The sequence below is a fragment of the Silurus aristotelis genome, assembly GCF_946808225.1.
Source record: "Silurus aristotelis genome assembly, chromosome: 1".
NCBI lineage: Eukaryota > Metazoa > Chordata > Actinopteri > Siluriformes > Siluridae > Silurus > Silurus aristotelis.
Genome location: NC_139574.1, coordinates 28,533,477 through 28,549,334, shown reverse-complemented (window position 1 = coordinate 28,549,334; position 15,858 = coordinate 28,533,477). Strand labels below are relative to the sequence as shown.

General features: G+C 39.8%; 2 protein-coding genes across 7 annotated transcripts in view; one reads left to right on the top strand and one right to left on the bottom strand.

Moving 5' to 3' along the window:
* The window catches only part of fbxo43 (F-box protein 43), a 129,051-nt gene that overhangs the window by 110,056 nt on the left and 3,137 nt on the right, over positions 1 to 15,858 (bottom strand). For 4 of the 6 annotated variants that reach the window (XM_083558290.1, XM_083558289.1, XM_083558291.1 and 1 more), the window contains exon 5: positions 15,200 to 15,796. In XM_083558290.1, coding sequence (XP_083414416.1) covers positions 15,539 to 15,796 — 258 coding nt within the window. In that variant the 3' untranslated portion in view covers positions 15,200 to 15,538. Of the gene's footprint in view, positions 1 to 15,199; positions 15,797 to 15,858 lie in introns of those variants that run through there. The other 2 variants (XR_014536321.1, XR_014536320.1) reach the window with 2 other exon arrangements.
* creb3l4 (cAMP responsive element binding protein 3-like 4) lies at positions 3,602 to 11,465 on the top strand. The gene is made up of 10 exons (XM_083557611.1): positions 3,602 to 3,778; positions 6,587 to 6,727; positions 6,978 to 7,191; positions 7,796 to 7,968; positions 8,086 to 8,175; positions 8,546 to 8,652; positions 8,738 to 8,806; positions 10,356 to 10,440; positions 10,638 to 10,734; positions 10,859 to 11,465. Exons 1-10 carry the CDS (start codon positions 3,731 to 3,733, stop codon positions 11,173 to 11,175), a joined length of 1,341 nt encoding a protein of 446 aa, XP_083413737.1. The 5' UTR covers positions 3,602 to 3,730; the 3' UTR covers positions 11,176 to 11,465.

The following is a 15,858-nucleotide window of genomic DNA, read 5'->3' as shown; positions in this document are numbered from 1 at the left end:
TTGTATAGATCATAACGCATAAAAGGGCATTAATGGGAACATTAAAGAAGGTTCTTTAAAAAAGTAACTAAAAAGTAACTTTTAACAGTAACGCATTACTTTTTGGTTTAAGTAATCAACAAAGTAACGGAGTTACTTTTTGAATGAAGTAACGAGTAACTGTAACTAGTTACTATTTTTCAGTAACGAGGACAACACTGTGTGTGTGTATATATATATATATTTATATATTTTTATGACTATGAAAATGTCATATTCTAGGTTCTTCAAATTAGCCACCTTTTGCTTTGATTACTGCTTTGCACACTCTTGGCATTCTCTTGATGAGCTTCAAGAGGTAGTCACCTGAAATGGTCTTCCAACAGTCTTGAAGGAGTTCCCCGAGAGATGCTTGACACTTGCTGGCCCTTTTGCCTTCACTCTGCGGTCCAGCTCACCCCTAAACCATCTCGATTGGGTTCAGGTCCGGGGACTGGTGTGAAGTTTTAAATCCAGCCTGAGACAGGACATTGCAGACAACCACTGATGATTTGTGGCAGTCCTGCTCAGTCAGTCCTGTAACAAGGATGTCATCTGCGTATTAAATGATGCAGGTTGTTTCTGGCAGGTAGATATCGGCCAAAGTTCTGTGCACTACAGCAGAGAATACGGCTGGCGAGTCAACAAAACCCTGAGGAAGAGGGGTCCAGGTGAATTGACGTCCCCTATAGGTAAATGCAACTTAGAGGCCAAAAGGACACTGAAAAAGGCAGAACAATGATCAGTCAACCTCCATAGTTATATAGGATACTGTTTGTCTTATTAAAATGGTCCTCTGATTTCCTGGAATTCAAAGAAACAATCTACAGTTGCTTTGTCTACATGTAAAGCAGAGTATATGGCACTGACTGCAACTGCACAGGAAAGCATGTATATTTTACAGTTCTTGAACAGCATGGACCAGTACAAATCTTTGAAGATATCTACGGTGCTATTGCTCTCAATCGAAAAACCCAGTGTGTCAAAAAAAGATATATGTAAACTAAAGATGTAAAGTATAATTTAATTCGATCAGCATTCAGTGATGGTAAAGTGACAATTGAGTATTGCCCGACTGAAGAAATGGTTGCTGATGTTATGACTAAACCAATGACAAAGTTTCAACTGGAAAAGTTCCAAAGTTTTATGTTTTTTTTATGTAAAGCCAACACAAGAGAAATTAAAAACTGTGCCAGTTTGTTATATTGTTCTATTGGTATAGTGATGTATAATATGAGAGCAAGTGGGGGTGATAAGACTTAATTACTTATTATAATTGGAAGTATGCAAAAAAAAAAAAACTTCCGGTTCATCAGTAACTAAATGGTGTGCATGTTCATGTTTTAATGTAGTAACTTTCCCGGTTATCAAACGCAGGAATGGCTGCGCCAACAATATAGATTTGTTATATTTAGGTTTGATATTTTTGTACCGATTGGCCAGACAGAGGGACCGAGCTGGGAAGGATGTACTGCAAGTTAGAGCAATAAAGGATGGAGATGGAAATGTGTTGACTAGTGAGGAGAGTGTGTTGAGAAGATGTATTTTGAGTTGAGTATTTTGTATTTTGAGATGAGTATTTTAAGCAGATGATGAATGAGGAAAATAAGAGAGAGAGAAGGTTGGATAATGTGGAGTTTGTGAAGCAGGATGTAGATAGGATTAGTAAGGAGGAAGTGAGAGCAGCGATTAAGAGGATGAAGAGTGTCGGAGAAAGTCGGTTGGACCAGATGACATACCGGTAGAATCATGGAGATGTTTAGGAGAGATGGCGGTGGAGTTTTTAACCAGATTGTTTAACAAGATTCTGGAAGGTGAGAGGATGCCTGAGGAATGGAGAAGCAGTTTGCTGGTACCAATCTTTAAGAATAAGGGAGATGTGCAGACCTGCCGTAAATACAGGGGAATAAAGTTGATCAGTCACACCATGAAGTTCTGGAAAAGAGTTGTGGAAGCCAGGCTGAGAGAAGAGGTGACCATCTGTGAGCAATAGTATGGTTTCATGCCGAGGAAGAGCACCACAGATGCCTTATTTGCTTTGAGAATGTTGATGGAGAAGTATAGAGAAGGACAGAAGGAATTGCATTATGTATTTGTGGATTTAGGGAAAGCATACGACAGAGTGCCAAGAGAGGAGTCGTGGTATTGTATGAGGAAGTCTGGTGTGTCAGAGAAGTATGTGAGGGTGGTGTAGGACATGTATGAGGACAGTGTGACAGCAGTGAAGTGTGCAGTAGGAAAGATAGACTGGTTCAGGGTGAAGGTTGGACTGCATCAAGGATCGGCCCTGAGCCCTTTCCTGTTTGCAGTGGTGATGGACAGGTTGACAGACGAGGTCAGACAGGAGTTTCCCTGGACTATGATGTTTGCAGATGATATTGTAATTTGTGGTGAGAGTAGGGAGCAGGTTGAGAAGAGCCTGGAGAGGTGGAGGTACGTGCTGGAAAGAAGGGGAATAGAAGTCAGTAGGAGTAAGACAGAGTACATGTGTGTGAATGAGAGGGAGGGCAGTGGAGTTTTGCGGTTACAGGGAGAAAAGCTGGCGAAGGTGGAGGAGTTCAGGTACCTGGGGTCAACAGTGCAGAGTAATAGAGAGTGTGTTAGAGAAGTGAAGAAAAGAGTACAGGCAGGGTGGAGTGGGTGGAGAAGAGTTATAGCAGGAGTGATTTGTTATAGAAGAGTAGTATCTGCGAGAGTAAAAGGGAAAGTTTATAGGACTGTAGTGAGACCTGGGATGTTTTATAGTTTAGAGACTGTGGCATTGAGTAAAAGACAGGAGGTGGAGCTGGAGGTAGCAGAGCTGAAGATGTTGAGGTTTCATTAGGAGTGACAAGGATTGACAGGATTGGAAATTAGTTTATTAGAGGGACTGCGCATGTAGGATGTTTTGGTGACAAGGTGAGGGAGGCGAGATCGAGATGGTTTGGACATGTGCAGAGGAGGGACATGTATATTGGTAGAAGAATGCTGAGGATGAAGCCACCAGGAAGGAGGAAAAGAGAAAGGCCAAGGAGGAGGTTCATGGATGTGGTGAGGGAAGACATGCAGGTAGTTGGTGTGAAAGAGGCAGATGTAGAGGAAAGGGTGGTATGGAGACGGATGATCCGCTGTGGCGACCCCTAATGGGAGCAGCCGAAAGAAGAAGAAGAAGAAGAAGATATTTAGGTTTGATATTTAACACTGAGATAATTAAAGGCTATGTGGTCTTTGGAGAACAACGTCTCAGTGTATGACCCAATCATATACCGCGATTTCATCCGGGCTGACTGCATAACAAGCCCAAAGGCTTTTATGATGGTTGTATTAGTTGTTCGAAGCAAATTTCGAGTATTTCTGATCTTTTTTGAAAATATGTATGTAACCAAAAAATCGATTAAAAATTGTTCAAATACTGTACATAGATTTTTACAATCTTAAAACCACTTACTTCCGGCATCACTGTTATGATTGGTCCGCCCTGAGGAAGAGCCAATCAGACGTGAGTATTCGCGGAGAAACGGCCCAGAGTTTCGAAGTATGCGGATTGACAGGTTTGTAATGCTCAGGTGTGTATATGTGTTAGAGATTGCGTTTGTGTGTGGAACGCTGATCCTGTTCGGTATCCTGAGCACACGGATATGCGGTGAGGGGGCGGAGCTGCGCTCGCGCACAGTTCAGACACTCGCACACAAACGAACTACAATATAATAATAACGTGATTTGATGAGAAAAGATGCGCGAGACGGCGAGTGGAGCAGGACACGGGACACGTACCGGGAGTGTGAGTTACACATCACTACATACATCTGTAATAATTGACGAGTTCCCATTCTGTAGGGTGTTTATACACAACCAGCTGGACATGGTGGAGTGTGTGTGTGTGTGTGTGTGTGTGTGTGTGTGTGTGTGTGTGTGTGTATATAAACATTACACACACATACTCTACATACATCTGTAATAATGACGAGTTCTCATTCTGTAGGGTGTTTATACACAACCAGCTGGACATGGTGGAGTGTGTGTGTGTGTGTGTGTGTATATAAACATTACACACACATACTCTACATACATCTGTAATAATGACGAGTTCTCATTCTGTAGGGTGTTTATACACAACCAGCTGGACATGGTGGAGTGTGTGTGTGTGTGTGTGTGTGTGTGTGTATATATACAGTGAGGAAAATAAGTATTTGAACACCCTGCTATTTTGCAAGTTCTACCACTTAGAAATCATGGAGGGGTCTGAAATTGTCATCGTAGGTGCATGTTCACTGTGAGAGACATAATCTAAAAAAAAAAATCCAGAAATCACAATATATGATTTTTTAACTATTTATTTGTATGATACAGCTGCAAATAAGTATTTGAACACCTGTCTATCAGCTAGAATTCTGACCCTCAAAGACCTGTTAGTCTGCCTTTAAAATGTCCACCTCCACTACATTTATTATCCTAAATTAGATGCACTTGTTTGAGGTCGTTAGCTGCATAAAGACACCTGTCCACCCCATACAATCGGTAAGAATCCAACTACTAACATGGCCAAGACCAAAAAGCTGTCCAAAGACACTAGAGACAAAATTGTACACCTCCACAAGGCTGGAAAGGGCTACGGGGAAATTGCCAAGCAGCTTGGTGAAAAAAGATCCACTGTTGGAGCAATCATTAGAAAATGGAAGAAGCTAAACATGACTGTCAATCTCCCTCGGACTGGGGCTCCATGCAAGAACTCACCTCGTGGGGTCTCATAGATCCTAAGGAAGGTGAGAAATCAGCCCAGAACTACACGGGAGGAGCTGGTCAATGACCTGAAAAGAGCTGGGACCACCGTTTCCAAGGTTACTGTTGGTAATACATTAAGACGTCATGGTTTGAAATCATGCATGGCACGGAAGGTTCCCCTGCTTAAACCAGCACATGTCCAGGCACGTCTTAAGTTTGCCAATGACCATTTGGATGATCCAGAGGAGTCATGGGAGAAAGTCATGTGGTCAGATGAGACCAAAATAGAACTTTTGGGTCATAATTCCACTAAACGTGTTTGGAGGAAGAAGAATGATGAGTACCATCCCAAGAACACCATCCCTACTGTGAAGCATGGGGGTGGTAGCATCATGCTTTGGGGGTGTTTTTCTGCACATGGGACAGGGTGACTGCACTGTATTAAGGAGAGGATGACCGGGGCCATGTATTGCGAGATTTTGGGGAACAACCTCCTTCCCTCAGTTAGAGCATTGAAGATGGGTCGAGGCTGGGTCTTCCAACATGACAATGACCCGGAGCACACAGCCAGGATAACCAAGGAGTGGCTCTGTAAGAAGCATATCAAAGTTCTGGCGTGGCCTAGCCAGTCTCCAGACCTAAACTCAATAGAGAATCTTTGGAGGGAGCTCAAACTCTGTGTTTCTCAGCGACAGGCCATAAACCTGACTGATCTAGAGAAGATCTGTGTGGAGGAGTGGGCTAAAATCCCCCCTGCAGTGTGTGCAAACCTGGTGAAAAACTACAGGAAACGTTTGACCTCTGTAATTGCAAACAAAGGCTACTGTACCAAATATTAACATTGACTTTCTCAGGTGTTCAAATACTTATTTGCAGCTGTATCATACAAATAAATGGTTAAAAAATCATACATTGTGATTTCTGGATTTTTTTTTTTTTAGATTATGTCTCTCACAGTGGACATGCACCTACAATGACAATTTCAGACCCCTCCATGATTTCTAAGTGGGAGAACTTGCAAAATAGCAGGGTGTTCAAATACTTATTTTCCTCACTGTATATATATATATATATATATATATATATATATATATATATATATATATATATATATATATATATATATAAACATTACACACACATACAGTACATACCTCAGTAATAATGACAAGTTCTCATTCTGTAGGGTTTTTATACACAACCAGCTAGACATGGTGATGTGTGGGTGTGTGTGTGTTTGTGTACTACTACTACACACACTAAGTACTACACACACACACACACACACACACACACACACACACACACACACACACACACAATAAACACTACAAACATCGAATAAACACTACATACACACTATAAAGACTGCACACACTTTAAACACCACACATATACACACAGTAAACACTACACAAACACATTATGAAGAATGCACAAACGCACAATATACCCTACGCATGTATACACACAACCACTTGTGTACACTAATACATCCCTCTCAGTGGTGCACTAATAAGTGTGGTACTGTGATTAAGGACACATTCTCTCTCTCTTTCTTACTGAGGTGTGTGTGTGTGTGTGTGTGTGTGTGTGTGTGTGTGTGTGTGTGTGTGTGTGTGTGTGTGTGTGTGTGTGTGCTTGTGTGTGTGTGCTTGTGTGTGCTTGTGTGTATACCCATTATTTACTCACGTTCTCCTTCTGTATTGGTGAGCTGGAGATAACGGGAGGATCACTTTGTTCCTGTTAACTGAGCGAAGCTCACACACACACACACACTCATCTCTGTTACACACACAAAACCATAATAATTGTAAAATCTCACTTGTCATGTGGCCTTTGACCTCTTCTGCTCTGTGTAAATCAGGAATCGAGCGAGGAGGCAGAAAGTGTGTATGTGGAACAGTGTGTCAAAGACATAGTGATAGAAGACAGAGTGTTCATCGCTGATTCTTGTCCTCCATGTGTGTATGAGGGAACAGCGGGATGGGTTCTCCAGCACCAGTCTGTAAGTGGCACACCGCCACTTTAAGTGGCATTAAGCACACGCGCACACACACACACACACACACACACACACACACACACACACACACACACACACACACACACACCACTACTTTATTTACCATTAAACACCCCCCCCCACTTTAATTTCCATTAAACACACCACTGCTTTAATTGCCATTAAACACACACCTCACTGCTTTAATCGGCATTTAAATAATACAGTGTGTACCATGACATTTTACTCTTAGAATTTTAACGACAGCGAGTCAGAGGATGTTCTTCACACAGTGAACCCAAACGAGGTCTTTAATGAGAGTGACAGTGGCACTTCTGACAGTTCTGACCTTGCCCACTCTTTGAATGTGGATACGCCGACTGTGTATCAGGTCGTATATGACATAAGTGGAATAAGCGGGGATCAACAGAAGCAGCAGAAGGTTGATGTTATCTCCATCGAACTCGGTGCGTCTACCAATAATGCATCTTTCTTACTGTTATTTTTTCTTACTTACTATTTTTAAATGTGTTTTATTTGGGTTATAGATATTTTTGAATAAAATGCTTAGCATTGTAGTTGAATAGCTTAATTAATAAGGTGGTGTTAATAAATATAAGAGGATGGTTAATTAAGAAGGTGGTCTTTTATAAATATACAGTAAGAGTCTTTGAATAAGAGTCACCCTCTTATATTCATCAATACCACCTATTTGTTAACACCGCCTTATTAATAACAACCCTTTTACTGTATATTCATTAACACTACCTTATTTATTAATACCACCTTATAAATGAACCACATTTTTATATTCATTAACACTGCCTATTTATTAACACCACCTTGTTTATTAACACCGCCTACTTAATAAGGTGGTGTAATTAATATAAGAGGGTGGTTATTATATAAGAAGGTGGTGTTAATAAATAGGTGGGGTAAATGAATATAGGGTGGTGGTTATTGATAAGGCGAGGTTAATAAATAGGTGATGTAATAAATATAAGAGGGTGGTGATTAATAAGACGGTGTTAATAAATAAGGTGGTGTTAATGTGTGTTCATAATATTACAGATGAATGGAGTTCTCCAGTGCTTATGTCTGACTCGTGTGTGGTGAACGAGCTGCCAATGGTTTCTGCCATTAAAGTGGAACACACCAATCCAGAGCTCAGCCACTCCCCCTCTGAACTTGACCATGCACTTTTCAATCTTAGCCACGCCCCTCACTCCTTTACCGATGGCCTGGTGAGTGGATTAGTGTTTGCTACATCACTTGATCACAGTGACCCTTTAACATGTTAATAATGCTTTTAATATGTTATTTTGATGTTATTACTGTGTTATACTGTGTTAATATTCCAGCTGTACCCAGAACTAAAGCTCACTGAGGAGGAACAGAAGCTCCTCAGTCAGGAGGGTGTGGCCCTTCCTAACAACTTGCCACTCACAAAGGTACCAACATTCCAGTAACACCCATACTGTAACTGTAAAAACACTAAATAAGTCACGGTTGTGTCTCAAATCACACATTGCTGTACTAAATTCCAGAGCAGCTGTTTTATAAGACTTTTAAAACCCTTTTTTTTTTTTTTTTTTTTTTTTTATCTGTAGGGAATAGCACTCAGCTTGCATTAAGTTGTGGTTTGGGACATGTGCTGTGTCCCCAATCACACACTAATTTACTGTTATTTACCTGCACTGGTTTACACACTTATTAATATAAATGCATGTGGTTTAAAACACAGCTTTTATTTGTGTGTGTGTGTGTGTGTGTGTGTGTGTGTGTGTGTGTGTGTGTACACACATGTTTGTGTGGATATAGGCGGAGGAGAGAATACTGAAAAAAGTGAGGCGTAAAATTCGTAATAAACAATCAGCTCAGGACAGCAGACGCCGCAAAAAAGAGTACATCGACGGTCTGGAGGACAGGTGCACTTTATATAAATATTAATAAACAAATAACAAATCAACAACAATAATAAAACCTGCATATGTGTGTGTGTTTGTGTATCAGGGTTGCATCATGTTCCGCACAGAATAAGGAACTTCAGAGAACAGTGGAGCATCTGGAGAAACACAACATGTGAGAAACGCACGCACGCACACACAAACATACAAACAAACACACAGAGTTTCATACACTTTTATTTACATTCATAACAGGTCAATGTAAAACCCCAATTCCAAAAACTCTGGGTCAAAGCTCATTATAATGGACTGGGGCAAAGTGGAAAACTGGTCTGTGGTCAGATGAATTTAAATTTTAAATTTATTTTGGAAATCATGGATGCTGCATCCTCCATATTAAAGAGGAGAGGGACCATTCAGCTTTTTATCAGTGCAGAGTTTCAGAAGCCTCTTTGATGGTATGGCTTTGTAGTAGAAGAGTCCAGTGCTTTATGAAACTAAAAATATGACGAAGAAAATCCAGGACTGTTGAGCAGTTAGAATCCTGTATCAGACACAATTGAGATAACATTCCTCCCAAAAAACTCCAGCAACTATTCTCTTAAGTTCCCAGATGTATACCCTATTTTCCGGACTATAAGCCGCTACTTTTTTCCCCCACTCTTTGAACCCTGCGCCTTAAACAACACATTTTTAATGGGTTTTTCCCGGTTTCACAAACTTCAAGCCAAAAAACTGAGCCCCATAAGATTAGACCAATGAAATTGCCGAACGGGTTCAGATTAAATCAGATGCGCTCCCACTGAATCGGGCCGCACCACATCATAAATATGGATGATGTTCCTCTGACGTTTGACCTGCCGCTCACTCGGACTGTCAACAGGAAATGTGAATAATTCGTCACCCTCAAAACAACCGGGCATGAAAACACCGATTCACCTGTGTTCTGAGCTGCACGGAATCGGGAGAAAAGCTTCACCAATGGTAATTTTTAAACGCACGACGATGACAAAAGATAAACTCCAGAGAGAAATTGTTGTGAAAGGAAGAAGGAAGACTGTGAACAATGACCTTCTTGGTAGGCTACTGTTTAGATACAAGCCGTGTAACAGACACTGACTTTCGTTAAAGCCTGTGTAAAGTTCATTAGTTTTAATGTAGACAGGTGTGGTTTATAGACAGGTGCGGTGTATTTATGTTCAAAATAAAAATCTTTGTCAAATTCAGTGGGTGCGGCTTATATATGGGTGCGCTTAATAGTCCGGAAATTACTGTACTGACTGTTGTTAAAAGAAGAGGGAATGCTATACAGTAGCATAAACATGGACCTGTCCCAACTTCATTAATGTGTTGTGGCCATTAAATTCAGAATTGCTTTATTCTTTTCTTTACATTTACTTAATGTAATCATTTGATTTTTTTTTGTTCTTTTCTGAATACCTTGTGGGTTTATGACATTTAAAAATCATTGCATTCTGTTTTATTCACAGTTTAGACAGCGTCCCAACTTTTTTAGGATTTGGGTTGCAAAAGTGTGTGTTATAAATTATAAATGTAGGTCTGTATCAGTTTACTAGATAAGTATGATGTTTGGCAGATAAATTAGCGGTGTCTGTTTGTCTGTGTGCACACTGCTTTGGGTGTGTGTGTGTGTGTGTGTGTGTGTGTGCGTGCATGGGTGCGTTTGTTTTTCTGTGTCTCTGTGTCTATATGTATGTGTTTAGGTCTCTGTTAACACAGCTGAGGAAGTTACAGTCTCTGGTGAAACAGACGGCGAGTAAAGCGGCTCAGACCAGCACCTGCATCGTGGTCAGTGCATTTCATTATAATTTCGGTGTTAAAGGATAATCACTAAATGAATGCTAATAAGTAATTTATGTCTAACTTGCTAATTCTGCTCCACCATGATAGCTAAATGAAATTTTCTGTGTTAAGAACAGGGGTTGGTGAATAAATAATGGAATTATTTACGTTGCTGATCACTAAGTTTTTTTTCTTTTTTTCAGATTTTGCTCTTCTCTTTAACCTTGATTATTTTCCCAAGTTTCCGTCCATTTAGTCTGAGCACTCAAGCTTTAGATAGCACGTACACGCCCACTGGAGGTATGGCTTCTGACTAGCATTTAACAATCCGCTCATCACATGACATGCATCTGCACTTTGATTGGCCTAGAACACTCATATTTCTGTAATAAATTCAGGATTTTGTTTTTTTCCCTCTGTGAAGTAATTTCCAGAAACATCCTAAACGATGAAGCATCTCCTCTTGCCCCATCTGAGAATGCAGAAGATGATAAATCCCTCCTTACTGAGTTCCAATCAGTGGTGGAGATGCAGCGAGGGGTGAACTATGACACAGATGACTCAAACAGAGATGATAGGCTACAGGAAATACTGCTTCAAGAGGATACACAGAAAGGAAACGACTCTGCGACAGAGAAAAATGGAAAGGAGTTCGTGAACGTCAACTTGCAGTCTCCTCCAGCAGGGGGTGCTGTGGTGGATGTTGACGCAACTAAACCTGCTCATGCTGACGAAATGTAGTAACACGAAGTACTAATTTTATTAAAGGACGCTAATGGGCCATGTCCCAAATCAGTCGCACTATATACAGGTACGTTAGTAGCTGCACTACTGGGACAGAGCAGCTATGATGGCTGGTATGACTTCTTTTTTAATATTAGTGGGTGTATCTCAGTGCTGTAGTGCACATTTTGGTGGCTTAGGACAGTGGGTGGGCTGTGTCTCAAATCACCAGTTTGGTATCGAGGTGATTTTTTTCTGTTCTGTTTAACGTCTTTATTTTCTATAATAAACATCATCACGATGTCAAACGTGTTTGTGTGTGTGTAATCTTCTAGCTTGTTTGTTTAGGATTTTGAGAGGGAGGCCTGAGTACATTGATCAGGGTTCCAACGGGTCATGGAATTTCTGGAATATTATGGAATTCCAGTCAGGGAATCTTATATATTTTATGTCCAAGTCATGGAATATCAGGGATTTTTCTTTGTCGCATTAATTTAAATTTCCATAATTATTTTAACATCTTTCATGTGATCACCATAGATCAGTAAACTGCTGTAAATCCCACTGATTTTCAGACATATTCACCAATGCACTGGCTGGAAATGTCAAATGTACATACATCAGATTCTGTACCATTTTGGATGCGTGTGAATGACGTAAACGTCCGTGCTATGACTATTAGTTGTCATAGTAGATAATCCACTCAGTGTAATTTTTCACACCCAAGAGATATTTGCATTTCAGTATAAATAGCAATATTATAAAATAAGTATAAATAGCGATAAAATATTTAAAAGAAATAACAATTCAATATGGAATATAAAACAATATATACATTTAAAAAAATAAAAAATATTTAAAAAGTTAAATAAACATTAGAACTTACAAGAATTTAGGTAAATAATAAACTCATCTGACTCCGTGTCAGAAGGGTAGAAAGCAACACTAACAACATTTATCAAATTCCTCTTAACTCTTTTCTTCTTTCTTTCCTCTTAACTTCTTTCTTTCTTTCTTTCTTTCTTCTTAACTCCTTTCTTTCTTTCTTTCCTCTTAACTCCTTTCTTTCTTTCTTACTTTCCTCTTAACTAATTTTTCTTTTATTCTTTCTTTCTTTCCTCTTAACTACTTTCTTTCTTTCTTTTTCTTTTCTTCTTTCTTTTTGTCCAAAGCTTTTAATGACTCCCTCAGCTCTGCTTTGTCAGGCTTCTCCATTGAATATTTCCTGCTTAGGGTTTCATGCAGGATGCTGAACAGAACAAAAATATATTATTAGCAACACTTAATTAAATGTGTAATCCAATGTCTAAAAGTGTACTTAACATCTAAAATACCTTTTTGAAAACATCTGGGCAAGCATAAACAACTCAAAACTGCTTCAGAAGGTGTGAGGTCACCGTTTGATTGTGGGGGGAATTTACCCTGTAAAGAGGAGCAATCCAGACATGATTACATGGAATACACAATAACCATTTAATGCACAATACCAAAAAATAATGTAAAAACATTTGTATAACACTCTTACCCAGTTTGTGGATTGTTTTCAGATGTTGTACTGCTTCCTGTAAAAGCTAAAACTGGGAAAGTTTTAATGGATTTTAACTTCCCTTGTTTTGCAAAATAACTTAAAAGGTTTACATTAATGCTAGATGGAAAATGTTTAACATGAGCATATACTGATTTTGTTAACTTTTTTAGACTTGCAAACAATGAGAGGAACAATACACATGAGAACATGAGAGTAGTTCCCCTAACGCTTTAAAACATGATTAAAGCAAACTTACCTCACTGGTCACATTTTGTGTCCTTTTCAGCCTTTTTTTTTTATATATTTAGCAGTTCTCCCTCTGTCCTTTGTTGTATCATCTCCACTTTTCTTTTGGGCAACTCGAGTCTATTGCTGACTGGCGCAAATGGCCTCCAGCTTTGTAGTGAGCCCCACTGCTAAAGTACTCTGACCTGCAATCATTTGCTTTATCAGGTAATTTGTGCTGACTGGACCTAATGGAGTAGAAAAACTTAGATTTCTTCTGCATGCCATTGCAAAAATTCTCAAACAACAAATACTAACTATCTAGATATGGAAAATACTTTATACATCTTCACAAACAATAATCCTGCTGTCAGGCTGCAGACGCGGAAGCCGATATAGTCCGATCATTGTCCTTTTATTTCAAAAACCGTACAACACAAAAACACTCATAAGCCGTTGAAAACAACGAACAAAGACATCCGCTCGATACGCGTTGTCCGCTATGAGTTCGAATGTCTCAAGCATAATCCATAAAGCCTTCGGCAATGAGTAATCCAAGTCGGAAGTGGAATTCGGATATACAGCCGGCGGTCGCGCAGCCACGCGATTGTCCAGCTTGACAATATAACGACCGACAGCCTGTGACTCAAGAACGTGAGTTTAAGTAGTCTGTTCTTTAATGAGCCACAGCTGTTGGTAATCTTGGAAAGCAGCGTGACTGCTATCGAGGGGGGCGTGGCAGGGTGAATCCCTGACAGCTACAGAGGGGGGCGTGGCAGGGTGAATCCCTGACACCTGCTCTGTATCACTCATTTTAAAGACATAAATAGTATTGGAAAGGACAATTTGCTATTGATAAATCGTGGAAAAAAGCACAGCGCTAAGTAGCTATTTGCTTATGCAGTTATTATATCGCCGATTGGTTAATTTTGACGTTATTATTAATTAACTTTGTATTCATTTATTTCTTATATTGTAGTTTTTAGTGATTTACAACACATCCAGCTTTTCCCCTCCCATTAGGAACAGAGCAGACATCTAACACCTTTCACTCACAACGATCAGACATTAGCATATTAAAGGGAGTATTTTATTCCTTATTTTCCGTCAAATGCCACGGTTTCCTGAGTATGTCCGCTTACTTGAGTTACGTGGTTGTTTGCGGACATTTACGATTTTGTGTAACCTGGGTCCCTTTTTATCTGCATACATCTGATAAACAATTAAGTGGGAGTTTACTGTTTCCTAATCTTTCCGGATTCTGCTCTGTTCATGCAGTGTGGTGTTAAAAGTAGACGACAGAAAGGCTAAATGTAAAGTTTGTAAAACAACTATTGAGCATACATCAAATAATTGAGAGGGAGTACATTGCAGACACACAGTAAAAAGCATGCTAACCCAATGAAGCTGAAACTAGCATCATCTTTGGCAGCCTCCCCATATAGTACAAAAGAAAAGCAGTCAGCTAATGAATCCGCTCCCATCTCCAGCCATGACAGCAGTGTGAGACACAGTTGAAATCTTGTGGTGCCTTAAGCTTGCTGAGTCCCTCTGGTCATACAGATTATCAGAACAAATTTGTATATAGCTATAACTTTAGCAAGCTAGTTATAAGTAAAAATTTATATTTTTAAGTGTAGCCTATGTTAGATAGCATAAGTGGTCGCTGACATAATTCAAATTGTAGCTAATTAGGTTGCGAGCTAATTACTGTTAACTCGATAATAGTTTTAATCAATGTTGTATTGATGTTTAGGATAATTGAAAAGATTGACAAGGCAGTTGCAACCACTCCTCCCCAAAACCTAATAGGTATATTTTGAGGCAGTTGTGCTCTATTTTGTACAGAGACAAAAGAAAAGGAATGAAACAGGTGGGTAATGTTAATTTTCTTTTTTTTTTGTGTGTGTGGTGTTTTTATTCGTGTCTTTTTTTTTTTTTTAACACTGTCTTTTACACTATTGACAAATTAAACTGAATTCAGGAAATCTGATTTTTCTTTAAACTTTTTCTTTAAACTCTTAAAAATTTCATTAAACTCTCATTGGCTGTTTCAGATGAGTATAATTAAGAACTATTTCTTAAAAAAAAAAAAAAAAAAGAATTATATGCAAGTTGGGGGGATCTGGTGAGATTCACTAGAAGAGCAAGTGTATTGCGAGATGGTATCACTCACTCAAAGTGGTGTGGTGTTCCTGGGGTAGAGAAAGTATAAACCTTGCTGTACCGAGTTAAAATAAAGCCTTAAGTTGCTCACACACTTGATTCAATGAGGTGTCAGTGTTAGAAAAAGGAATAAAAAAACTTTATTAAAACTAGCCATAAAAATGCAAGTAAAAAACAATGTACATCACACACACACTGAACATCTTATCATAAGGAATCACATTCAGAAACAGTGTGTACATAAGAGTGTGTAGGCACTGAAATCTCACACACACACACACACACACACACACACACACACACACACACACACACACACACACACACACACACACACACACACACACACACAGAGAGAAAACATGCATACTCACATGGTTACAAAGACACTTTAGCAGCCTTATGACTGCCACGCACACACATACACACTCTTTAGCAGCTTGGGAGAAAACACAGTCGGCGTCACAGTCTCTTGACATTGCGTTTGCTCTGTGCGCTGCCTGGTAACAGCTGGCTCCGGCCATTCCTGCGGGAGTGCATGTTGGGAAGGCGTGTGCAGTCCGCCGAGCCATGATAGGTTCGCAGACAGGAAGTGCAGAAATGAAACACACACTCGCTCCAGCTACACACACCTTCAGCCTTTACAGAGTTACAACGAGCGGGACGCTCACACCGGGGACATGGACGGAGACATTCGTCACTGAACAGTGTCTTTGCAACCTGATGGAGAGGGGAGACACACAAATAAAAATGCATTTTAACCTAATGTTGGCATGTAGCTT

Coding starts and splice junctions, on each gene's coding strand:
- creb3l4 (XM_083557611.1), top strand. CDS start 3,731: ATGCGCGAGACGGCGAGTGGAGCAGGACACGGGACACGTACCGGGAGT. Junction 8,653..8,737: donor ATCGACGGTCTGGAGGACAG/GTGCACTTTATA, acceptor TTTGTGTATCAG/GGTTGCATCATGTTCCGCAC. Junction 8,807..10,355: donor CATCTGGAGAAACACAACAT/GTGAGAAACGCA, acceptor GTATGTGTTTAG/GTCTCTGTTAACACAGCTGA.